The sequence below is a fragment of the Electrona antarctica genome (assembly GCF_951216825.1).
Source record: "Electrona antarctica genome assembly, chromosome: 8".
Taxonomy (NCBI): domain Eukaryota; kingdom Metazoa; phylum Chordata; class Actinopteri; order Myctophiformes; family Myctophidae; genus Electrona; species Electrona antarctica.
The window spans coordinates 33,912,837-33,938,562 of record NC_136789.1 but is presented as its reverse complement, the minus strand read 5'-3'; the positions used below and the strand labels follow the sequence as shown (position 1 = coordinate 33,938,562).

The 25,726-nt window shown below is 43.8% G+C and overlaps 1 protein-coding gene across 1 annotated transcript in view; it reads left to right on the top strand.

The window, feature by feature from the left end:
- Positions 1-25,726, top strand: part of LOC306928580 (arf-GAP with coiled-coil, ANK repeat and PH domain-containing protein 3-like) — a gene marked incomplete at its 3' end in the record, with an annotated part of 187,883 nt that overhangs the window by 154,097 nt on the left and 8,060 nt on the right. The window contains exons 11-15 of the mRNA XM_079508809.1: positions 19,518-19,630; positions 22,630-22,681; positions 23,913-24,013; positions 24,308-24,419; positions 24,758-25,023. Of these exons, the coding sequence (XP_079364935.1) occupies positions 19,518-19,630; positions 22,630-22,681; positions 23,913-24,013; positions 24,308-24,419; positions 24,758-25,023 (644 nt within the window). The remainder of the gene's footprint in view (positions 1-19,517; positions 19,631-22,629; positions 22,682-23,912; positions 24,014-24,307; positions 24,420-24,757; positions 25,024-25,726) is intronic.

Genomic DNA, 25,726 nt, shown 5'->3' with positions numbered 1-25,726 from the left:
GAGCCAACAGATGGATCTATAGATCTACTGTAATAGAGGAGCCAACAGATGGATCTATAGATCTACTGTAATAGAGGAGCCAACAGATGGATCTATAGATCTACTGTAATAGAGGAGCCAACAGATGGATCTATAGATCTACTGTAATATAACAGCCAACAGATGGATCTATAGATCTACTGTAATATAACAGCCAACAGATGGATCTATAGATCTACTGTAATATAACAGCCAACAGATGGATCTATAGATCTACTGTAATATAACAGCCAACAGATGGATCTATAGATCTACTGTAATATAACAGCCAACAGATGGATCTATAGATCTACTGTAATAGAGGAGCCAACAGATGGATCTATAGATCTACTGTAATATAACAGCCAACAGATGGATCTATAGATCTACTGTAATAGAGGAGCCAACAGATGGATCTATAGATCTACTGTAATATAACAGCCAACAGATGGATCTATAGATCTACTGTAATATAACAGCCAACAGATGGATCTATAGATCTACTGTAATATAACAGCCAACAGATGGATCTATAGATCTACTGTAATATAACAGCCAACAGATGGATCTATAGATCTACTGTAATATAACAGCCAACAGATGGATCTATAGATCTACTGTAATATAACAGCCAACAGATGGATCTATAGATCTACTGTAATATAACAGCCAACAGATGGATCTATAGATCTACTGTAATATAACAGCCAACAGATGGATCTATAGATCTACTGTAATATAACAGCCAACAGATGGATCTATAGATCTACTGTAATATAACAGCCAACAGATGGATCTATAGATCTACTGTAATATAACAGCCAACAGATGGATCTATAGATCTACTGTAATATAACAGCCAACAGATGGATCTATAGATCTACTGTAATATAACAGCCAACAGATGGATCTATAGATCTACTGTAATAGAGGAGCCAACAGATGGATCTATAGATCTACTGTAATATAGAGGACAAGGTGGGGTTGAAAGAAAGACATAGGAGACGGCTTTATGAGAGAGAGAGAAGAGAATAGGACGAGAGAATGGATGAGAGAGGTTTATGAGAGAGAGAGAGAGAGAGAGAGAGAGAGAGAGAGAGAGAGAGAGAGAGAGATAGAAGAGAATGGAGGAGAGCAGAGTCTCTCTGCAGAGCATCTGCTCTCAACTAAAGACCACAAAGTAAATACCACAGAGTTCAAGGGTGTTTGTTGTCGCATGCTCGTACAATACACACACACACACACACACACACACACACACACACACACACACACACACACACACACACACACACACACACACAGACACACACACACACACACACACACACACACACACACACACACTCTCACTCTCACACACACACACGCACATGCACGCAGGGTGGCACACGATACACAGTGATACACACACACACACACACACACACACACACACACACACACACACACACACACACACACACACACACACACACACACACTTGGTATACAGCCTGCAGCACAACCTTTTGGGGGAATTACTTTTCTTCACAATAGATCTTTTTCGCCCCCCATCATCATCATCTTTTAGGTATGTTTGGTTTTGTCATGGTAGTTTAGTTGTGGTTGGTTTTGTCATGGTAGTTTAGTTGTGGTTGGGAGATCACCGGTAGAGCACAATCAGGTTTTGTTTGGGTTCCGGAGGCATGGTGAGCTTGTAGATCGGCTTTTTTCACAACGTCTGCCTTTATATTTGACAATTTGGCTAATTTGGTATTAAGAAAGACGTTAAAAATCATTCAATTGTAACTTTATAAATGTGCAGATACGCCTATATACACTCATACTGTAGGCCTACAGTATGACCCTGTAGCCTATACACACTCATACTGTAGGCCTACAGTACCCTGTAGCCTATATACACTCATACTGTAGGCCTACAGTATGACCCTGTAGCCTATATACACTCATACTGTAGGCCTACAGTACCCTGTAGCCTATATACACTCATACTGTAGGCCTACAGTATGACCCTGTAGCCTATATACACTCATACTGTAGGCCTACAGTACCCTGTAGCCTATATACACTCATACTGTAGGCCTACAGTATGACCCTGTAGCCTATATACACTCATACTGTAGGCCTACAGTACCCTGTAGCCTATACACACTCATACTGTAGGCCTACAGTACCCTGTAGCCTATATACACTCATACTGTAGGCCTACAGTACCCTGTAGCCTATATACACTCATACTGTAGGCCTACAGTATGACCCTGTAGCCTATATACACTCATACTGTAGGCCTACAGTACCCTGTAGCCTATATACACTCATACTGTAGGCCTACAGTATGACCCTGTAGCCTATATACACTCATACTGTAGGCCTACAGTACCCTGTAGCCTATATACACTCATACTGTAGGCCTACAGTACCCTGTAGCCTATATACACTCATACTGTAGGCCTACAGTACCCTGTAGCCTATATACACTCATACTGTAGGCCTACAGTACCCTGTAGCCTATATACACTCATACTGTAGGCCTACAGTACCCTGTAGCCTATATACACTCATACTGTAGGCCTACAGATACCCTGTAGCCTATATACACTCATACTGTAGGCCTACAGATACCCTGTAGCCTATATACACTCATACTGTAGGTCTACAGTACCCTGTAGCCTATATACACTCATACTGTAGGCCTACAGTATGACCCTGTAGCCTATATACACTCATACTGTAGGCCTACAGTATGACCCTGTAGCCTATATACACTCATACTGTAGGCCTACAGATACCCTGTAGCCTATATACACTCATACTGTAGGCCTACAGTACCCTGTAGCCTATATACACTCATACTGTAGGCCTACAGTACCCTGTAGCATATATACACTCATACTGTAGGCCTACAGTACCCTGTAGCCTATATACACTCATACTGTAGGCCTACAGTACCCTGTAGCCTATATACACTCATACTGTAGGCCTACAGTACCCTGTAGCCTATATACACTCATACTGTAGGCCTACAGTATGACCCTGTAGCCTATATACACTCATACTGTAGGCCTACAGTACCCTGTAGCCTATATACACTCATACTGTAGGCCTACAGTACCCTGTAGCCTATATACACTCATACTGTAGGCCTACAGTACCCTGTAGCCTATATACACTCATACTGTAGGCCTACAGATACCCTGTAGCCTATATACACTCATACTGTAGGCCTACAGATACCCTGTAGCCTATATACACTCATACTGTAGGCCTACAGTACCCTGTAGCCTATATACACTCATACTGTAGGCCTACAGTACCCTGTAGCCTATATACACTCATACTGTAGGTCTACAGTACCCTGTAGCCTATATACACTCATACTGTAGGCCTACAGTACCCTGTAGCCTATATACACTCATACTGTAGGCCTACAGTACCCTGTAGCCTATATACACTCATACTGTAGGCCTACAGTACCCTGTAGCCTATATACACTCATACTGTAGGCCTACAGATACCCTGTAGCCTATATACACTCATACTGTAGGCCTACAGATACCCTGTAGCCTATATACACTCATACTGTAGGTCTACAGTACCCTGTAGCCTATATACACTCATACTGTAGGCCTACAGTATGACCCTGTAGCCTATATACACTCATACTGTAGGCCTACAGTATGACCCTGTAGCCTATATACACTCATACTGTAGGCCTACAGATACCCTGTAGCCTATATACACTCATACTGTAGGCCTACAGTACCCTGTAGCCTATATACACTCATACTGTAGGCCTACAGTACCCTGTAGCATATATACACTCATACTGTAGGCCTACAGTACCCTGTAGCCTATATACACTCATACTGTAGGCCTACAGTACCCTGTAGCCTATATACACTCATACTGTAGGCCTACAGTACCCTGTAGCCTATATACACTCATACTGTAGGCCTACAGTACCCTGTAGCATATATACACTCATACTGTAGGCCTACAGTACCCTGTAGCCTATATACACTCATACTGTAGGCCTACAGTACCCTGTAGCCTATATACACTCATACTGTAGGCCTACAGTACCCTGTAGCCTATATACACTCATACTGTAGGCCTACAGTATACTGTAGGCCTACAGTATGAGTGTATATAGGCTACAGGGTATACCCTGTAGCCTATATACACTCATACTGTAGGCCTACATAAACCCTGTAGCCTATATACACTCATACTGTAGGCCTACAGTATGTTGGTTTGTTTACCTGTAAAGCAAGGTTGCACGTCTGGGGACCCCCCCCCCCCCCCCGAAATCATCTGGGGACCCCCCAGGATCATATGTGGTTCCCAAACTGGGGGTCGGTGTCGGGACCCCAGGGGGGGGGACCCTGGGGTCCCGACACCGCCCCCCCAGGTTGGGAACCTCATACAGTGTGTGTGTGGTTCGACCAGCGGCAGGCCGGACCATTTGCTGTGCCTTTCCCGTGACCTCCCTCCCTCTGCTCCCTCTGTTTTCTTCTCCTCTTCACCGGATCTGAATTCTTCTAAATCCAAAAAGTTTTCAGAAAAACCTCTGTTTCTATGTCAGTAGTGCTCAACTTTATTCATGCCAAGGACCCCCAGAATTATCTGTATTTGGCCGCGGACCCCCATCTGAAAATATGTTGTTCCAGGGACCCTCGAGTTAAAAACGTTCACTCTGAAAGAATATATATTCAAAGATTTGTGCCACATTTTCTCGATTAAAAACAATAGCAGATCTACAAGCTTGTAGCCCGGCACTCGGTGCCACGCTATGAGCTTGTCGATCTGCTATTTTTCAACAGCAAAAGGGGTTCCCGCCCAGAATGGGTTAATTAAACTTTATTTGACATATAAAGTAGACTATACTGTTGCAGAATATGCAGTTGCATTATTTTGAATGATGTTTTCCATACTTTGAGAAGTCACGAGATTGAAGGGAATCAGAGAATTCATGGCAGAATCTCAGATTTTGAGTATGGGGTGGTGGGTCGATCCGCTTTGCACGTTTTGCTTTCCTTTGTATGCATTTTTCTTTGCATGGTGTTCTTTATGGACATCAGCAGGCCGAAAGAAAACATGGTGATAAATCAGGTTCATTGTGCCACGTCTCTGAGGATATGATTCACGTCGGGATGGATGTCATCTCGCTGTTCTGTTTCTTTTATTTATAGATCTCTTTCCTTCATGCTCTCTCTCTCTCTCTCTCTCTCTCTCTCTCTCTCTCTCTCTCTCTCTCTCTCTGTCTCTCTCTCTCTGTCTCGCTGTCACTTTTATTATAGCAAATCTAACCAGCCTCTGCTTTACCTCTCTGTGGCACACAAGCTGCTACTCTCACCAGTGTCTCTCTCTCTCGCTCTCTCTCTCTCTCTCTCTCTCTCTCTCTCTCTCTCTCTCTCTCTCTCTCTCTCTCTCCCCTCTCCCTCTCTCTCTCTCTCTCTCCCTCTCTCTCTCTCTCTCTCTCTCTCTCTCTCTCTCTCTCCCCCTCTCCCTCTCTCTCTCTCTCTCTCTCTCTCTCTCTCTCTCTCCCCCTCTCCCTCTCTCTCTCTCTCTCTCTCTCTCTCTCTCTGTCTCTCTCTCTCTGTCTTGCTGTCACTTTTATTATAGCAAATCTAACCAGGCTCGGCTTTACCTCTCTGTGGCACACAAGCTGCTACTCTCACCAGTGTCTCTCTCTCTCTCTCTCTCTCTCTCTCTCTCTCTCTCTCTCTCTCTCTCCCTCTCTCTCTCGTCTGCATCTCTCCTCTGATGTTGTTTGGAGTCAGTGTTTTAATGTGTGTTGTTTGGAGGCATGCAGTGTTTTATGTGTGCGTCAGAACTCCTCCTCCCATGGGAGGGGGGGGGGGGGGGGGTTGTTGTCTCTCCTCCACCTCCGCCGTTTAGGACAGTGTTTTCAAAACTATTCCAAGGACCCCCAAATTGACACTGATTATTAGCCCGCAGACCCCCATTAGAAAATATACGCCAGGCAAGGACCCGTTAGTGTCCATGTTTTGGTTCCATTTGTATACACTATACATTTGTAATACAGACCCATAAGGGTCCATTTGGTTCCTAATTATCATTTAGCTGGGGACCCCCTGGAACTCTCTCAAGGACCCCACTTTGGGAACCACTGGTTTAGGACCCTGCTTCCCAGACAGTGGGTCGGGGGGACCAGTGGAGGAAGCCAGGGCGGGTCGGGGGGACCAGTGGAGGAAGCCAGGGCGGATGTGTGAACGGTTTTGTCGAATTGCTAATGGCGGACCATACCCATTTTGGGCGGGAACCCCTTTTGGTATTTTAAGCATTATGTTATGCTCTTTATATATTCTTTCAGAGCGAACGTTTTTAACTAAAATCTTTGCTTCTGGGTCCCTGGCTGGAACAACATATTTTGAGATGGGGGTCGGCGGCCAATTACATATATTTTTGGGGGTCCTTGACATGACATATTGAGCACCACTGATATAGAAACATAGGTATTTCAGAAAACTGTCATGATTTAGAAAACATTTTTTTAAATTTCGACGTCAGGCCTAAATGGGTTAAAACAAAGCTAGCTTGCTGTGGTTCATTCACAGGGGGGTGAAGGGCTGCCAATGTAGGCTATCTCTTGTTGTTTTTCTCATTTTTTCGCTCCCCTCTTTTCGATGTGAGACTGGGCCAGCTCTAATCTGACTGGGTGACCCAGTGGACCCGACGCCGGTGCTGCAGACTATACTCTTTTTGTCCCATAAAGTAGTAGCCTCGGTCCCAGGCTTACTTATCTGCGAAAAGAAAAGCCTGGTCACAACATAAGGCAGAGAAGCTAAAGTAAAGCCTGGTCACAACGTAAGGCAGAGAAGCATAAAGAAAAGCCTGGTCACAACGTAAGGCAGAGAAGCATAAAGAAAAGCCTGGTCACAACGTAAGGCAGAGAAGCATAAAGAAAAGCCTGGTCACAACGTAAGGCAGAGAAGCATAAAGTAAAGCCTGGTCACAACGTAAGGCAGAGAAGCTAAAAGAAAAGCCTGGTCACAACGTAAGGCAGAGAAGCATAAAGTAAAGCCTGGTCACAACGTAAGGCAGAGAAGCATAAAGTAAAGCCTGGTCACAACGTAAGGCAGAGAAGCTTAAAGTAAAGCCTGGTCACAACGTAAGGCAGAGAAGCATAAAGTAAAGCCTGGTCACAACGTAAGGCAGAGAAGCATAAAGTAAAGCCTGGTCACAACGTAAGGCAGAGAAGCTTAAAGTAAAGCCTGGTCACAACGTAAGGCAGAGAAGCATAAAGTAAAGCCTGGTCACAACGTAAGGCAGAGAAGCATAAAGTAAAGCCTGGTCACAACGTAAGGCAGAGAAGCTAAAAGAAAAGCCTGGTCAGAACGTAAGGCAGAGAAGCTTAAAGTAAAGCCTGGTCACAACGTAAGGCAGAGAAGCTTAAAGTAAAGCCTGGTCACAACGTAAGGCAGAGAAGCATAAAGTAAAGCCTGGTCACAACGTAAGGCAGAGAAGCATAAAGTAAAGCCTGGTCACAACGTAAGGCAGAGAAGCATAAAGTAAAGCCTGGTCACAACGTAAGGCAGAGAAGCATAAAGTAAAGCCTGGTCACAACGTAAGGCAGAGAAGCATAAAGTAAAGCCTGGTCACAACGTAAGGCAGAGAAGCATAAAGTAAAGCCTGGTCACAACGTAAGGCAGAGAAGCATAAAGTAAAGCCTGGTCACAACGTAAGGCAGAGAAGCATAAAGTAAAGCCTGGTCACAACGTAAGGCAGAGGAGCTATCAGCGGATGTATCCTCCGGAACATCCGTCAGATGTATTTCCCCCGGATACGATATTTTCCCAACCAATCACAACACTTGTTTCATTCGCGGAGAATGTAAACTGATTTGTAAATCATCAGCGTAATTTCCTTGGGCGATACTTCTGCTAAAATCCCGCAACTTCCGCCCAAACAAATGATAGCCTCTACAGCGTAGGTCTTGCCCAGGGTGATAAAGTAGTATAGTTTGAGGCCATGATGGAGGGGCGCCATCTCTAGTGAAGTGGTTCCCAAACCTTTTCATGTCAAGGTCCCCCATAAGAGAATTTTTTTACGGCTCTAGCAGTGATTGTCAACCATTTTCATTTCAAGGGTTTGACCTGGCCATCACAATCAAAGTGACGCCGGTAGGCGTGACAGCCTACTGTGACGTCAGCCTTGCATTCCCTATTATAGGCTACGGACCCCCATTTAATGCCATTTCTATCTCTGGGACCCCCAATTTATATTGTAAAATCAACGTTAATTTAACTCTGAGAGTGTACAAATGGAACCAAATGGACACACTTTTGTACACTCTCTGAGTTACAGACCCATAAGGGTCCATTTGGTTACAAACTATCATTTAGCTCGGGACCCCCCCCCCTGGAACTCCCTCCAACCACCAACCCACAGGTTGAAAACCACTACGTAGCTGACTGGGGGTGTCTTTAGTCTCTCTGTGTAATCTCTCGAGACAGACTGTTGACTCCGTCAAATTCAAAGGATAAGAGGGCACTGCTTTTCCTTTATTTTTTCGGCCGATGGGTTCTCAGATTGGTCTCTGTGTGACCGACCGGGCGGGCAACACTTGTAGGGCTGCCGCCTGCCTGCATGCATTCTTCCAGACCAGGGTCCATGACTCCATGTGGTTGATTTAAGGTGGGAGGAGGGGGGGGGGGGGGCGTTGCATGCGCGTGTGTCAGGGGAGCAATAATGTAAGCTTGATTAAGCAACAATAGTTGTGTGGACCTGCAGACAGATGGAAAGCTGGCTCTTACAAAATGTGTGGATGGATGGATGGATCAAACACCGCCTGGGGGACTCTGGGGGTCCCGAGTCCCCAACACAGTTATAAGGGGTATAGTTCCCAGCAACGTCTCGTCATAGACGGTACGTTGCTGGGAACTATAAAAAGGGGTGACAAATTGTTTCGTTTTCTGTCTTCATTTCTAACTACAACTGAACATGTTTGTGGTTTTGTAAGGCAGCTATATTGCAACAAGTTACAATGTGATATAGGCTATATCTGTTTTATACATTTCTTAATTCCCTTTATAGAGCATACACACCTATACATTTATTAGGCTACTTTTAATTGTTTTATTTGACACTTCCTTTGGCAATGTATTTTTTTTCCCCTCTCATGGGAAGTTTTATTATGCCTAATTTATAGGCTATACTTCATCATATGGCGGCTGGTGTCACAGCGCATCGCATGGCGAAAATACTCAAACTACATTGAAGCTCGCAGGATGTTGTGAGCTTGTAGATCTGCTCATTTTCCACTCAATGTTCCCATGCATGGCCACAGACATTTGGAGGGGGGGGGGGGGGGGGGGGGGCGTGACGTCATAATAACACCACCAGGTTTTTCTAACCCCCTGGCTCCTGTGCCTGTGCATGCGTAAAGTTTGTTCCGCGGTCAAGGGGGGTCACCCCCCCCCCCCCCCCCACCACCACCCCCACCACCACGGCACAGCGACAGCTGTATGTTAATGAGGCGGTGGACTATAGCAGCACGCGTGCACCGTGCACGTGGGCGCGGCGTGTGAGGGGGGGAGGGGGGGGGGGGTTGGGGGTACGCGCTGCTGCCTAGTCCAACATGCACGGTGACATTCCACCGTTCAGCTCTCTCTCTGTGTCGCTGCACAAGTTGTCATTATGACTTCATGATGAGATCTGAGGATTTTACAAATTATGCTCGCTTAGCAGCTCTATTTATGCTCGCTTAGTCGCTCTATTTATGTATTTATTATTTGCGGGTGTCGATCGTTATAATTATTTTAAATTTTATAGCCTAAATATGTATTGATTGGGAAGGAAGGATATAGATCAGATGCTGCTGCTGGATTCCAGCGTTGTGAAGATGAGGATATTCGGCAGGTTGGACTACAGGCTGGTGGTGAGCTGAGGAATGGACGGGTTTGGTTCATAGTGGACTGTGTTTGTGTGAGGAGGAATGGACGGGTTTGGTTCATATTGGACTGTGTTTGTGTGAGGAGGAATGGACGGGTTTGGTTCATATTGGACTGTGTTTGTGTGTGTGAGGAGAAATGGACGGGTTTGGTTCATATTGGACTGTGTTTGTGTGAGGAGGAATGGACGGGTTTGGTTCATATTGGACTGTGTTTGTGTGAGGAGGAATGGACGGGTTTGGTTCATAGTGGAGTTTGTTGTTTGTGAATTTAAATTTAAAGGCAAGCCATGCGTGGAATTGTAGTTACTGTTGCGTTAATTATGAAGTCTCGTGAGTCGTGTATTGAAGCCCTGAAGCAGACTAGCTGCAGAGACATATACAGATATCGATGTCCATTTATTGAATAACTGTCACTGTCAGTGTGTGTGTGTGTGTGTGTGTGTGTGTGAGTGTGTGTGTAACTAGATCTAAACTAAAAAAAGAAAGAATACATTTAAGAAGTGTCCGCATTGTCCAGTTTATACTGGACTCAGACACATCCTTGTTATTTTCTTTTCTTTCTAATAATCACGGTAAAAACAATCTGTGTGTGTGTGTGTGTGTGTGTGTGTGTGTGCGTGCGCGTGCGCGCACGCGCCTTTCTTAATAGTGCTTTTGTGTTGGCATGCCGTTAAAGTCAGGGGTCGTTTTGTTTGGGACAGAAATGACACACACACACACACACACACACACACACGCTGTTTCTTTGTATGAAGTGTTCTTTTGGGGGGCACACGTCTGGCTCCTCAATAGACAGGATTCAGAAGAGAGGGAGGCTGACTGACCTCCCTTTGGCTGAAATGTTGTGGACACATTTAGTTTAGCACGGTGAGCTAGAACTATAGAGTATATTTTATTTTCGTCTCTAATTGTTATGATGAATTGGACATGGTGGACCCTATTTTAAACAAGTAATGCTTTATGGTGTCGTGACTGTCGTCCACATGCAGTTAACAGTTGTTGTTTTGAGTTGTGCTTGAAAATTCCAATCTGTTAATACGTTCATCAATCAATCAATCAGTCAATCAATCAAGCTAGTAGTAGCTATAAGTAGCCGATACATTCAAATAATCACACAATAATAATACGTTTTGTTTGTAAAAACACTTTACATTTGTCACAAATGTCAAAGTGCTAATGTTACGATTTAAAGACAATATACAGCCAGTGATTTTATTGTTTTATTTTTTCCCTTTGGGGAGGGGGGGGGGGGGTCCCCAGATGACAGTAAAGGGACTATGTAAGGACTTTAAGATCCTTTTAATATCTAAAAATCATACCCGTGTTTGATTGATTGGTTGATTGATTGATTGATTGATTGAACAGTTTGCAGAATTACAGTACATTTCCAGAACAAACAAGGGACTAAATTATTTTCGCTCCTAATATGCCACCAAAATGTGGAACGCCCTACCAACAGTCATTAAGACATGCGAATCCCTTGACTCCTTCAAAACCGCTCTCAAAGGGCAAAGCAAAGCAAAGTCATTTGTTTACCCAGGGAAGTGGACTAAGCTCGAGATGCTTGTTTACAGCCAGGCCCTGCTCATAGAACATTTCATGGTAGGGGTTCAATGCCTTGCTCAAGGGCACTTCAGCGGTGGTAATTTTAACGTGCCGGTCCGGGGATTCAAACTGGCGACCTTCCGGTATCAAGACCGCTCCGCAAACCGTTCGGCCACCGCTGCACCTACGGACGGCTGCAATTCGAAACTGGCCCCCGTAAAATCTGAATCCCCCCCCCACCGCCCACCCCTGTTACCCCTCACTGTATATGTTTCTTTTCCCTTTTTACCTCTATGATGAGTTCCTGTTTTGACTATATAGTTGTGTATATTCGTACGTCTCTAATTGTTTTGATGAATTGGACATGGTGGACCCTATTGTAAACAAGAGTAATGCTTTATGTTGCCGTCCACAGTTAACAGTCTTTGTATTGAGTTGTACTTGAAATGTACTGTAATTCTGCAAACTGTTAATAAATCAATCAATCAATCAATCAATCAAAAACTCAATACAAAGACTGTTAACAGTGAGTGGACGACCCAATAAAGCACTACGCTTGTTTACAAGAGGGTCCACAGGGGCGCTCTTACATCATCATGCATCATCTCATACTGGCCAATCAGAATGCCTGTTGCCACAAATTTACATCATATTTGGAGGACATTAATTTTGACCTAATTTCTGCCATTGTCGATGGTATATGAGACGTGTGGGGACAAGATGACGTACATTTTCCCTTTCATTGTCATTCGCATTTAATGTTTGTGTTGCGGACATTTTGTAGGGACAAAAGCTGTATATAGGAGGGGCTAGCGCCCCTCAAGAATCACAACTGTGTGAAGTGAGGGGCGCTCTTATCATCGTACATCATCATGGCGTCAAATAGACACTATGCCTATTTTCTCAGGCACTATGACGTAATATTCTCCATTCATTGTCAATGGGGATTTATTTAGTTTGTGTAGGACTGAAATAATCTACATTAATTGCGAACGCAGTGAGCATTTACTATGAGACCCAGCAGATCACGTCTGTGTGTGTGTCTGTGTGTCTGTGTGTCACGCTGTAACACCACCCGCCCACCACCAGAGGGCGCAGCTGTATCACACACAAAAACACACACACGCACGCACGCACGCACGCACGCACACACACACACACAAAAAACTTAACTTAAAAAAAACTTAACTTAAAAAAAAACTTAACTTAAAAAAAAACTTAACTTAAAAAAAAACTTAAAAAGGAAAAACGCACACACACAAAAAACTTAACTTAAAACAAAACTTAACTTAAAAAAAAACTTAACTTAAAAAAAAACGTAAAAAGGAAAAACGCACACACACAAAAAACTTAACTTAAAAAAAACTTAACTTAAAAAAAAACTTAACTTAAAAAAAAACTTAAAAAGGAAAAACGCACACTGTTACGACCCGGCCTAGGGGTCACCAGGTGTAACACAAAAGTGGTCTCCCTCCTACCTAGTTCCCAAATATAACCAGCCAACACCAGTTGAAAAGCCAAAGTACAATGGTTTATTACATAAGTTACAGTGACATCAAAATACATGGGATAAATTACCTCAGGGTGGGCACCTGTACAGAACATTACTACACTAAAAGACAAACCTATGCTTACATACACAAAACAAACACAGGTATCTTACCTAACATCAACTAAAGAAACACATTAACAAGGAAACCAAAGGAAAGGACACCCACCCCTACATTACCGGGAGTAAACCATGTTGACAGTGAAACGTCCTAAAATACTGGTAATGGCTAGCTAAAAGCACTCAAACACCAGACTGGTGTTGTTGGGAGACTGGCATGGAGGAAGACCCCTGAAGATCTGAAGGTAGGCAGCTTTATACTCCAGACCAGAAAGCCAGGAGCCAATCACCTGTGAGGTTCCACCACTCAGCCAGTCACACTCAGCAACCACTCATTCACCATTCACACAAGCTGGTAATCACTCAGTCACTCACTCAATCAGTCACACCCACACCAAGAGGGAAAGAAACCTACACATATGACCCATGGTCATATAACACCTCCCCCCTTAAGATCAAACATTTCTCCTAAAAAATATACATCAATAAATATAAAATGTTTGATTTCACATTATCACAGAACAAACAAAATGTAGACATTTCCCCACAATGGACTTAGTGTGAATATGCTCTTCACAAAAACATCAAAAATTAAACCAATTCAATTTAGTACGTCAGGATATATTTAAAATACCCCTTCCCATGTGTGAATTATTCTAATCAGGCAAACTGAACACCATGTTAAGAGCATATACCCACACATACCACCAATGAGAAAACAAACAAACAACCATTTCCATTTCTCTCTGGCCTGTATACCTGCACCCTTTCCTCCACACCTCAGCAACTAGTACTTGGAAGCAAATTAAGAGGAGGGAAAAAGAACCCAGGAAGTACATGGCCCAAGACAAAGAAAATGTTAACCCTCACACATGAATTAAGATTTGACGAGAATTCACAAACCAATTCATTTTTTATTACAAACACAAAACATAATGTGATATTCTCTTCCTTCCTCCTAACGTCTCTTATCGAGACCTCACTCAAAGTAACCCCTTCCTCCTATCGTCTCTATCGAGACCTCACTCAAAGTAACCCCTTCCTCCTATCGTCTCTATCGAGACCTCACTCAAGGTAGCCCCTTCCTCCTATCGTCTCTATCGAGACCTCACTCAAAGTAACCCCTTCCTCCTATCGTCTCTATCGAGACCTCACTCAAAGTAACCCCTTCCTCCTATCGTCTCTATCGAGACCTCACTCAAGGTAACCCCTTCCTCCTAACGTCTCTAACGAGACCTCTTCCTATCTCCACTGAGATTCCCTCTCTCCTAGTGTCTCCACTGAGACCTCTTTCCCTGCTCCTATTCCTCACCCGAATAGCTAAAGCATTGAATCACAAAATGTCTCTATTCATCACCCGAATAGCTAAAACATTTAATCACAAAACAGTTTAAAACACCCTATATCGAAATCACATTTTGTTGTGTGGTAAATGCCTTGCCAACTAACAACGAAAACCCAAACTACATTCAACTTTTGGTACATAACATAAGGTTATAAAATAACCTGTCACACTTTCAGAGCTAGTTTGAATTACACACCAACGGACCAAGAACGAGGTATAAAACCCCACTTTGTTTAACTAACCTCTACGGTTGTATGCACAACCACTACATGTACCTGAGTCCAACATAGGACAACTTGAAAAAAAAACCCAAAAAACGCTACGAGGTTTGACTGCTGCTGTGGGTGCCAGCCTCCGGAGTTTGCACACACCACAACACGGCCAAATAACATTTCCCTGCATTTCTTATCCACCCTCGTCCGTATAAGGTTATGGATTACAGAAATACGAACGATCGCAGCACCACTGCATCATATCAAAATTAGTGCGCTACCAGCACAACTGAACGGAGGGCAAAAGCAGCTATATGACTCGACTTTCTGCACCATTATTTAGTATCACAAGCTCCTCACGGGTTAAGCCAATCTTCCCGTGGCAGCAACACATTCAACATAAACGTTGAAAAGCAGAATCCACTCTCACCCTCTCTGCAGCAAACGGGACCAAGGCAATCTCTGGGTGGTGGCCTTAGAGCAGGAGCACCGCGCTCCGGACCGGCATTTCTCTCCCATGGCTGGGTCATCTCATCAGGCCGGGGAGCAGGCGTCGCAGCCGGCGCCCTATCGGGACTCACCCCCCAAAGGGTTATCCCTAGTTCCCCAGAACCCCCCCAGCCTTTTTCGGCAGGTCAGCACTCCTGGCGGCACCCAGGGAAGAATCTTCAGCCTCCGCTTCATCCTCCCCCCCTATCCAACCAGTTGCACTGACCGTCCGTCTCTCAGATGCCCCACTCAGAAAGCCACATCGAACTAACAGCTCCGACACCAACCTTGTCTATATCGCCTCCCAGCAGCCCCCCCACAGAGATTCTAAGAAATTTGGCAATCTAACAGCTTTTAGTTTGTCCAAATCACCTACACTAAACTAACCAAACTTAAGGTGCAAAAAATACGAGCAACATACCTACCACTGCAACTCCAGCCGATCACAGACAGGACCGAAAAAAAAGACAAACATCATGTTAATGCCAATTATGTTACTTTCTTTTTCACGAATGCAGCATAACCAAACATCACCAAAAAAAAGTCACCATATTGCAGTATGGCTCAGTTTTAGCAACAACCAAACCAGAGAGACCAAATTTAACACACAGTACAAGCTAAACTATTTTGAAAAAAAAAAAAAAAACTTTTGGTAAAGAAAAAAGAAATCCCAATATTAACGGGTTCACTTTTAACGACCAAAAGAACGGACGAGCCCCCAATTATGTTACGACCCGGCCTAGGGGTCACCAGGTGTAACACAAAAGTGGTCTCCCTCCTACCTAGTTCCCAAATATAACCAGCCAACACCAGTTGAAAAGCCAAAGTACAATGGTTTATTACATAAGTTACAGTGACATCAAAATACATGGGATAAATTACCTCAGGGTGGGCACCTGTACAGAACATTACTACACTAAAAGACAAACCTATGCTTACATACACAAAACAAACACAGGTATCTTACCTAACATCAACTAAAGAAACACATTAACAAGGAAACCAAAGGAAAGGACACCCACCCCTACATTACCGGGAGTAAACCATGTTGACAGTGAAACGTCCTAAAATACTGGTAATGGCTAGCTAAAAGCACTCAAACACCAGACTGGTGTTGTTGGGAGACTGGCATGGAGGAAGACCCCTGAAGATCTGAAGGTAGGCAGCTTTATACTCCAGACCAGAAAGCCAGGAGCCAATCACCTGTGAGGTTCCACCACTCAGCCAGTCACACTCAGCAACCACTCATTCACCATTCACACAAGCTGGTAATCACTCAGTCACTCACTCAATCAGTCACACCCACACCAAGAGGGAAAGAAACCTACACATATGACCCATGGTCATATAACACACACACAAAAAACTTAACTTAAAAAAAAACTTAACTTAAAAAAAAACTTAAAAAGGAAAAACGCACACACAAAAAACTTAACTTAAAAAAAAACTTAACTTAAAAAAAACTTAACTTAAAGAAAAAAACTTAAAAAGGAAAAACGCACACACACAAAAAACTTAACTTGAAAAAAAACTTAACTTGAAAAAAAACTTAAAGAAACACGCACGCACGCACACATACACACACTAAAAAAATAACTTGAAAAAAACCATTTAATTTAAAAAACCTTAACTTAAAAAAAACCTTAAAAAGTACGTAATTTATTCTAATTGTTGTTATTGCAATTTACGAGCTGCGTTCGCTTCCCGCGTTTGCGCGTCTTACTTGTACCTGAATATAGGAGGGACTAGTGCCCCTCAAAAGAAATAAAAGAAAATGATCATTACTGCATCAAAAGTAATAAACAAACTATAGCTTATTATATGAACTGATCAAACATTGGCCGAATTGTCAAATACCGGTAATATAAGAAAAGAGGCCAACCATTTTGAAAATAGCAATACTACGCCTCGCATGTCCATCTGCTATTTTCACAATATAGGCCTTTTTATCAGTGGAGCATCGAGTCAAACTAAATGTAATGCGAGGATGGGGGTCCCCGACTCCCCACCCAGTTGAGGATGGGGGTCCCCGACTCCCCACCCAGTTGAGGATGGGGGTCCCCGACTCCCCACCCAGTTGAGGATCACTGGCATAATGGCATATAAAACAGCTGAATGTAATTCAGGGATATAATGGGGTTATATTTCCTGTTTTTGTAACATATTGAATTACTGTGGCTTCTGTGGCTCAAGAGGTAGAGCAGGTCGTCCAATGATCCATGGGTCGGCGGTTCGAATCCCGGCTCCTCCTGTCTACATGTCGAAGTGTCCTTGGGCAAGACACTGAACCCCAAATTGCTCCCGATGTGCTGGTTGGTACCTTGCATGGCTTCCGCCGCAATCGTTGTATGAATGTGTGAATGTAATGCACAATCTATGTAAAGCGCCTTGGATAAAGGCGCTATATAAATGCACCATTTACCATTTACTTCAATATTTTCTTTGCACCAGGTCAGGCCGATACCTATTGGCTACCTAGTAACAACAACAGGTTAATACACTCTATATGGCGTCATGTGATGTTGCGGAGGTCCTATCACTATTTATTTTCCTACGTGAGCCTATAACTGCCATGGTGTTCTTTGTGAAAGACTTGACACTTGTCAGAAAGTAAGATGCTGGCGTGCGTGCGTGCGTGCGTGCGTGCGTGCGTGCGTGCGTGCGTGAACTTCAGTTCAGCTTGAACTAAGGAAGGTGTGTGTGTGTGTATTATGTTCGTGTGCACGGTATGCCAGGTGGTATACTTTGCCTTGCCTCAAACCAAAGACTCACACAGAAACAAACAATAGTGAAACTTAATCTCACACTGGCTTTAAATCATGGTCTGTGTGCTTTCCGCTCCGCTGGGCAGCAGAACCCTGTATGGATTACACTAACATCTCAACAGGTGCCTATTGCCTTTAACTCATTTAGACCTGAGGCCGATTCTAAAAAAAAAAAAAAAAAAAAGTCTTCTAAATACTAAAAGTTTTCTGAAAGAAAACCTATGTTTCTATGTTAGACAGTGATGCTCAACGTTTTTCATGTCAAGGACCCCCAGAATAATTTGTATTTGACCGTGGACCCCCATCTGAAAATAGGTTGTTCCAGGGACCCCCCCCATCAGAAGCAAAGATTTGAGTTAAAAACGTTCACTGTGACAGAATATGTATTCAAAGATTTGAGTTAAAAACGTTCGATGTGAAATAATATATATTCAAAGATTTGCGCCACATTTTCACAAAATAGCAGACCTGCAAGCTCGTAGCGCGGCACTCGGTGTCGCGCTACGAGCTTGTAGATCTGCCAATAGCTAAAGTATAACATAATGCCTTAAAACACCAAAAGGGGTTCCCGCCCTGAATGCCATAATGCTTTGAAGTTAACAAAGGAATGAGAAAATGGAGTTGTTTTGGTCGACAGGCCCAAAGATGCTGATTTAAGCTGTGAAAGGTTCCGATAAACAGATGTCCAGTGGAGCGGAATGGAGTGTGTAGAACCGTGCATGTGTATACATAATACACACACACGCACGCACGCACGCACGCACGCACGCACGCACGCACACCAAAGATCTCTTTTGTCTCAAAGAACTCAATGGTATTGATGTTAGTTCACCTTCGCTCTGCTTTTAAGTTATAGATCTGCGTTCAGTTTGTGTTCAAATGGATTTCTCACCATGTCACGAAGAGAAGAACACTGAACTGAAGCTATAGATTTATTAAAGCACAAATATGTTCTGGTAGAGATGTGGTTGTTTAGTTGGTAGTATAGTTACCGTGCCAAGATCTAACTCCAGATATTGGCGAGATAGTATTTGCTCCTCGAAAAATTTCCTTTGTGAATTATACATTGCACAGTGAAGTCACACTTTCAGCACAAACAAAAATATTCTAGATTCAAAACCGGACAAATGTATTACTTCATATAAAGGTACTGTCTTCATTTATGGACAACAAACACAGTGCTTTGGTCAGAGGCATTATACCTACCAGATGGTTTTGTACATTTTTAATAGAATCCGCTTTGTGTTTGTTTGTGTAATAAAAGGGTGACTTCTTTGAGAGCGTTTTCACTGTGAAACTTCATGGGGGGGGGGGGGGGGGGGGGGAGTCTATTTTGGATACTTTATTCGTTTTTAATCTGAACTATTGAAGATATTTCGTCCAAAAATGTATTACAGAGTTACTGTAGACAGTTATACATTGATGACCAACGATTATGAGAGGGGAGCGTATGTTAACAATGATCTTGTGTGTGTGTGTGTGTGTGTGTGTGTGTGTGTGTGTGTGTGTGTGTGTGTGTGTGTGTGTGTGTGTGTGTGTGTGTGTGTGTGTGTGTGTGTGTGTGTGTGTGTGTGTGTGTGTGTGTGTGCGTGTGTGCGTGCTCGCTCCACAGGATTTCTCCTATGATGAGACGAAGGTGGAGTTCAACGTAGACGCCCCCAACGGTGTGGTGATGGAGGGATACCTCTTCAAGAGGGCCAGCAACGCCTTCAAGACCTGGAACAGGTGGAGTTACCGTCCTACTAAAACTCACTTTAGAGCACTTTACTATAGAGCGTCGCAGTCCCGCCCCCTACCAGGGCCCAGGAAATGATTCCCCGTTCATTTTCCTCATAGACATTTCAAAAAGTATTTATTTAAAGACCTTTTAAGCGTCGTACAAAGCCAACTCGAGTTGTGAGAAATCATGACAACAAACTTTTTTGGGCTGAACAAATAATTAGAAAGAATAAGAAAACGGCAGGTTACAACACTTTTTTTCTTGTTTTTCTTCTTTGTAATTATTTGTTTGGTCCAAAATATTGCGTTTATTTATTGTACAGTACACTTCTTACACTTTGCAACAGCCTGCAGTCTCTTAGTATTGTGTGTATTTGTTGATTAAATGACATCGTAGACGGACAGTCTTTGCTCCCATTGTATTAGCAAAGCTGCCATCGATATCCAAACAGTATGCAAGGTCTACTCTGGGCAGCGATTCGTAGTGTATCTAAATATAATATAGCCTAATTATGTCTAGGTGTCTAACTGTCAGTGTTTTCCTCGACTAAAACCAAGACGAAAAATGTTCGTCGACTACCTTTTTTCACTGACGAAAACTAAATGAAAACTAAGCTATGATGACTAAAACTAAGACTAAATATTCTGACAATTTCGTCAACAAATAAAAACTAGACTAAAATGTTAGGAAGGGACTCATTTTACAATTAGTTGCATGCTGAAAATAGCCGATCTACAAGCCCACAACGCAAGTCATTACGACGGCATCAAGGCCTGACAAAATACATTTTGTTTGACTAAATCAACTGTAGATTTAGTCGACTAAAATCCTATGATATTTAGTCGACTAAAACTAGACTAACACTAACACATTCCAGGTGACTAAAATGTGACTATAAAACTAAATGAAAAATATTCAAGAGTCTAAAACTAAAACCACTGCTAACTGTATGCCTGTCTCCTCCCAAGACGGTGGGTTAGTCCTATTATGTCTATAGGTGTCTAACTGTATGCCTGTCTCCTCCCAAGACGGTGGGTTAGTCCTATTATGTCTATAGGTGTCTAACTGTATGCCTGTCTCCTCCCAAGACGGTGGGTTAGTCCTATTATGTCTATAGGTGTCTAACTGTATGCCTGTCTCCTCCCAAGACGGTGGGTTAGTCCTATTATGTCTATAGGTGTCTAACTGTATGCCTGTCTCCTCCCAAGACGGTGGGTTAGTCCTATTATGTCTATAGGTGTCTAACTGTATGCCTGTCTCCTCCCAAGACGGTGGTTTAGTCCTATTATGTCTATAGGTGTCTAACTGTATGCCTGTCTCCTCCCAAGACGGTGGTTTAGTCCTATTATGTCTATAGGTGTCTAACTGTATGCCTGTCTCCTCCCAAGACGGTGGGTTAGTCCTATTATGTCTATAGGTGTCTAACTGTATGCCTGTCTCCTCCCAAGACGGTGGGTTAGTCCTATTATGTCTATAGGTGTCTAACTGTATGCCTGTCTCCTCCCAAGACGGTGGGTTAGTCCTATTATGTCTATAGGTGTCTAACTGTATGCCTGTCTCCTCCCAGGACGGTGGGTTAGTCCTATTATGTCTATAGGTGTCTAACTGTATGCCTGTCTCCTCCCAAGGCGGTGGTTTAGTCCTATTATGTCTATAGGTGTCTAACTGTATGCCTGTCTCCTCCCAAGACGGTGGTTTAGTCCTATTATGTCTATAGGTGTCTAACTGTATGCCTGTCTCCTCCCAAGACGGTGGTTTAGTCCTATTATGTCTATAGGTGTCTAACTGTATGCCTGTCTCCTCCCAAGGCGGTGGGTTAGTCCTATTATGTCTATAGGTGTCTAACTGTATGCCTGTCTCCTCCCAAGACGGTGGGTTAGTCCTATTATGTCTATAGGTGTCTAACTGTATGCCTGTCTCCTCCCAAGGCGGTGGTTTAGTCCTATTATGTCTATAGGTGTCTAACTGTATGCCTGTCTCCTCCCAAGACGGTGGTTTAGTCCTATTATGTCTATAGGTGTCTAACTGTATGCCTGTCTCCTCCCAAGACGGTGGTTTAGTCCTATTATGTCTAGGTGTCTAACTGTATGCCTGTCTCCTCCCAAGGCGGTGGGTTAGTCCTATTATGTCTATAGGTGTCTAACTGTATGCCTGTCTCCTCCCAAGGCGGTGGGTTAGTCCTATTATGTCTATAGGTGTCTAACTGTATGCCTGTCTCCTCCCAAGGCGGTGGGTTAGTCCTATTATGTCTATAGGTGTCTAACTGTATGCCTGTCTCCTCCCAAGACGGTGGTTTAGTCCTATTATGTCTATAGGTGTCTAACTGTATGCCTGTCTCCTCCCAAGACGGTGGTTTAGTCCTATTATGTCTATAGGTGTCTAACTGTATGCCTGTCTCCTCCCAAGACGGTGGGTTAGTCCTATTATGTCTATAGGTGTCTAACTGTATGCCTGTCTCCTCCCAAGACGGTGGTTTAGTCCTATTATGTCTATAGGTGTCTAACTGTATGCCTGTCTCCTCCCAAGACGGTGGGTTAGTCCTATTATGTCTATAGGTGTCTAACTGTATGCCTGTCTCCTCCCAAGACGGTGGGTTAGTCCTATTATGTCTATAGGTGTCTAACTGTATGCCTGTCTCCTCCCAAGACGGTGGTTCTCCATAGTATAGTCTTATTATGTCTATAGGTGTCTAACTGTATGCCTGTCTCCTCCCAAGACGGTGGTTCTTCATACAGTATAGTCCTATTATGTCTATAGTTGTCTAACTGTATGCCTGTCTCCTCCCAAGACGGTGGTTCTTCATACAGTATAGTCCTATTATGTCTATAGGTGTCTAACTGTATGCCTGTCTCCTCCCAAGACGGTGGTTCTTCATACAGTATAGTCCTATTATGTCTATAGGTGTCTAACTGTATGCCTGTCTCCTCCCAAGACGGTGGTTCTTCATACAGTATAGTCCTATTATGTCTATAGGTGTCTAACTGTATGCCTGTCTTCTCCCAAGGCGGTGGTTCTCCATACAGAACAGCCAACTGGTCTACCAGAAGAAACTTAAGGTACTGTACTGGTCTGTTGACCTTGTTACTACTGTATGTTTGTTGTAATTACACAAGTGGATATACGTAGATCATATATGTCAAACTCAAGGCCCGGGGGCCAAATCAGGCCCGTGAGTGAATTATCTTTGGCCTGCGGGATGATATTTAATTAGTATTAGAACTGGCCCTCTGGTATATTGCACGGACCACCATAATACTACAAGTCCGACAATTCACTGTGAGTGCATTGGCACATATCACATACTATGAAAGCAGTGCTTGGTGAGGATCATAGAACAGGAAACTGAGCTTAATAATAATGCATTTTCAATGTTAAATGCATTTCCTTTGTTGCTGTTTGCCTGGGACGTCCTCATGACCGCGGTGCCCGTGTGTTGAAACACAGTCCGGCCCTCGACTTGTACCAATTTCTTTATTTTGGCCAGCTGTGTATTCCCTGACGTAGATACTTTAAACTCTTTTTAGTTTTTAGTTACTTTTTTAGCAATTTTACTGTCGTTAGACAACAGGGAAGCATTGCTATTAGGCCTCATTTTAGCAGTGGTGGAAAGTACATTTACTCAAGTACTGTTACTTAGGTACAAGTTTGAGGTATTTCCAAATGTCAATACTTTTACTTCTACTCCACTACATTTCAGAGACAAATATTGTACATTTACGCCACTGCATTTATTTAAAAATATTAGTTACTAGTGGATTTGAACGATCGTTTATCATTCTCCATATTGAGTACTTTTGCTTTTGGTACTTTTTAAGTACACATTCCAATACATTTTTGTGCTTTTGCTCAAGTACATTTTGAGTATATGTCCACAATGCAGTATTGGTACTTTTGCTAAGTAACAAATATGAGTACTTCAAGTTGACATAATGCACTGGACCCAGGCAACAGCCCAGCTTTAATGATCTTCGATCCCTTTATTTTAGATCGTTTTGTAGTAATAGTGCAACATATACATTACAGAGACTTTAGTTGTCGCTGTACAATACTTTAAAACAGTTGTCATGTTGCACACGTGGCTAAAATAGCTGATATTTGCGCCGCCCTCGTTGCAAACAATGTATTTCAAACTCCAGCTTGTCCCTCTCCATCCAGGCTGCATGAACAGCGCTCGAGCGCTCCGTTTTCTGCCCCCTCAATGTCGCAACTCTCCTCCAATGGCTCTGTGGTGGTTGGAGGACCTGAGGCTGTGACATTTTGATTGACACTTGTCTCTGCCAATCACAGGACTCCCTGACGGTGGTGGTGGAGGACCTGAGGCTGTGCTCTGTGAAGCCGTGTGAAGACAACGAGAGGAGGTTCTGCTTCGAGGTGGTCTCGCCCAACAAGTCAGTATAGGACCGCTTTAAGGCCTAAAGGGGCCATTTATACTCCAGTTTTAATTGCCAGTTGATTCATTCATTCATTCATTCATTCATTCATTCATCCATCCATTCATGCTCCACCTTTAAAGCCGAATGAAGTCTGTTGGGGATGGGTCCATGACCCGACTTAATTTCGGCTCATGCACGACTTTAAGTCAATTGATACGTCGCTCACGGCTATGCACACTCTATGCACACAGCCTGTGACAGGTCACAGGCTTGGCTAACAGAGGTACCCTCCCTGTTCCATCTGTCCAGGAGCTGCATGCTGCAGGCGGAGTCAGAGAAGCTTCGCCAGGCCTGGATCCAGGCCGTCCACGCTAGCATCGCCTCGGCCTACAGAGAGATCTCCGACAACTATTACATAGAGGTACCAACGCACAAACGCACGCACGCACGCACATGCACTCAAGTACTGTAGCCTAATAAGTGTTAGGTACTTTTACTTTACTGGAGCATTTCCAATGTTTAAACCTTGGCTATACAAGCTCAGCTCGCAGAATGTTTTCTTTATTCCTTGTTACCCCGAAGAAGAAGCTGTGTTAATTTTGACAGCAAATTCTGATTTAGTGTTAGTCTTAGTCTTTTGAAATTGTTCAGTCTTAGTCTAGTCTTAGTCGACTAAATATCAAAATCCTGACAATATGAACACTGCCCTGAAGTGACACGTGTGTGTGTGTGTGTGTGTGTGTGTGTCTCCCTCGTTAGCGTCTGGACAGGACAGCCTCGCCCTCCACCAGCAGCATCGACTCCGCCAGCGAGCCCCGGGACAGGGGGGAGCACCGAGGGGAGCGGGGGGTGCGGGGAGGGGGAGGAGGGGTAGGAGGAGGAGGGGGAGGAGGGGAGAACCTCCTCCAGAGGGTCCAGGGTCTTCCAGGCAACGAGCTGTGCTGTGACTGCAGCCAGACATCTCCCTGCTGGGCCTCCATCAACCTGGGCATTCTGCTGTGCATCGAGTGCTCCGGGATACACAGGTAAACACAGCCTTATCACCCCCTTATCACCCCTTTATCAACCCTTATCATCTCTTTATCATCCCCATCGAGTGCTCGGGGATACACAGGTAAACACAGCCTTATCACCCCCTTATCAACCCTTTATCAACCCTTATCATCTCTTTATCATCCCCATCGAGTGCTCGGGGATACACAGGTAAACACAGCCTTATCACCCCCTTATCACCCCTTTATCAACCCTTATCATCTCTTTATCATCCCCATCGAGTGCTCGGGGATACACAGGTAAACACAGCCTTATCACCCCCTTATCACCCCCTTATCAACCCTTATCATCTCTTTATCATCCCCATCGAGGGCTCGGGGATACACAGGTAACAGCCTTATCACCCCTTTATCAACCCTTTATCAACCCTTATCATCTCTTTATCATCCCCATCGAGTGCTCGGGGATACACAGGTAACAGCCTTATCACCCCCTTATCAACCCTTTATCAACCCTTATCATCTCTTTATCATCCCCATCGAGCGCTCGGGGATACACAGGTAAACACAGCCTTATCACCCCCTTATTATTACCCCCATTGAGTGGTCAGGGATACATAGATAAATGAGATGAGAGCTTGTAGATCTGCTATTTTTCAATAGCTAAAGTTTAAAATAATGGTTAACCCATTTTGGGAGGGAACCCCTTTTGGTGTTTTAAGCATTATGTTATGCT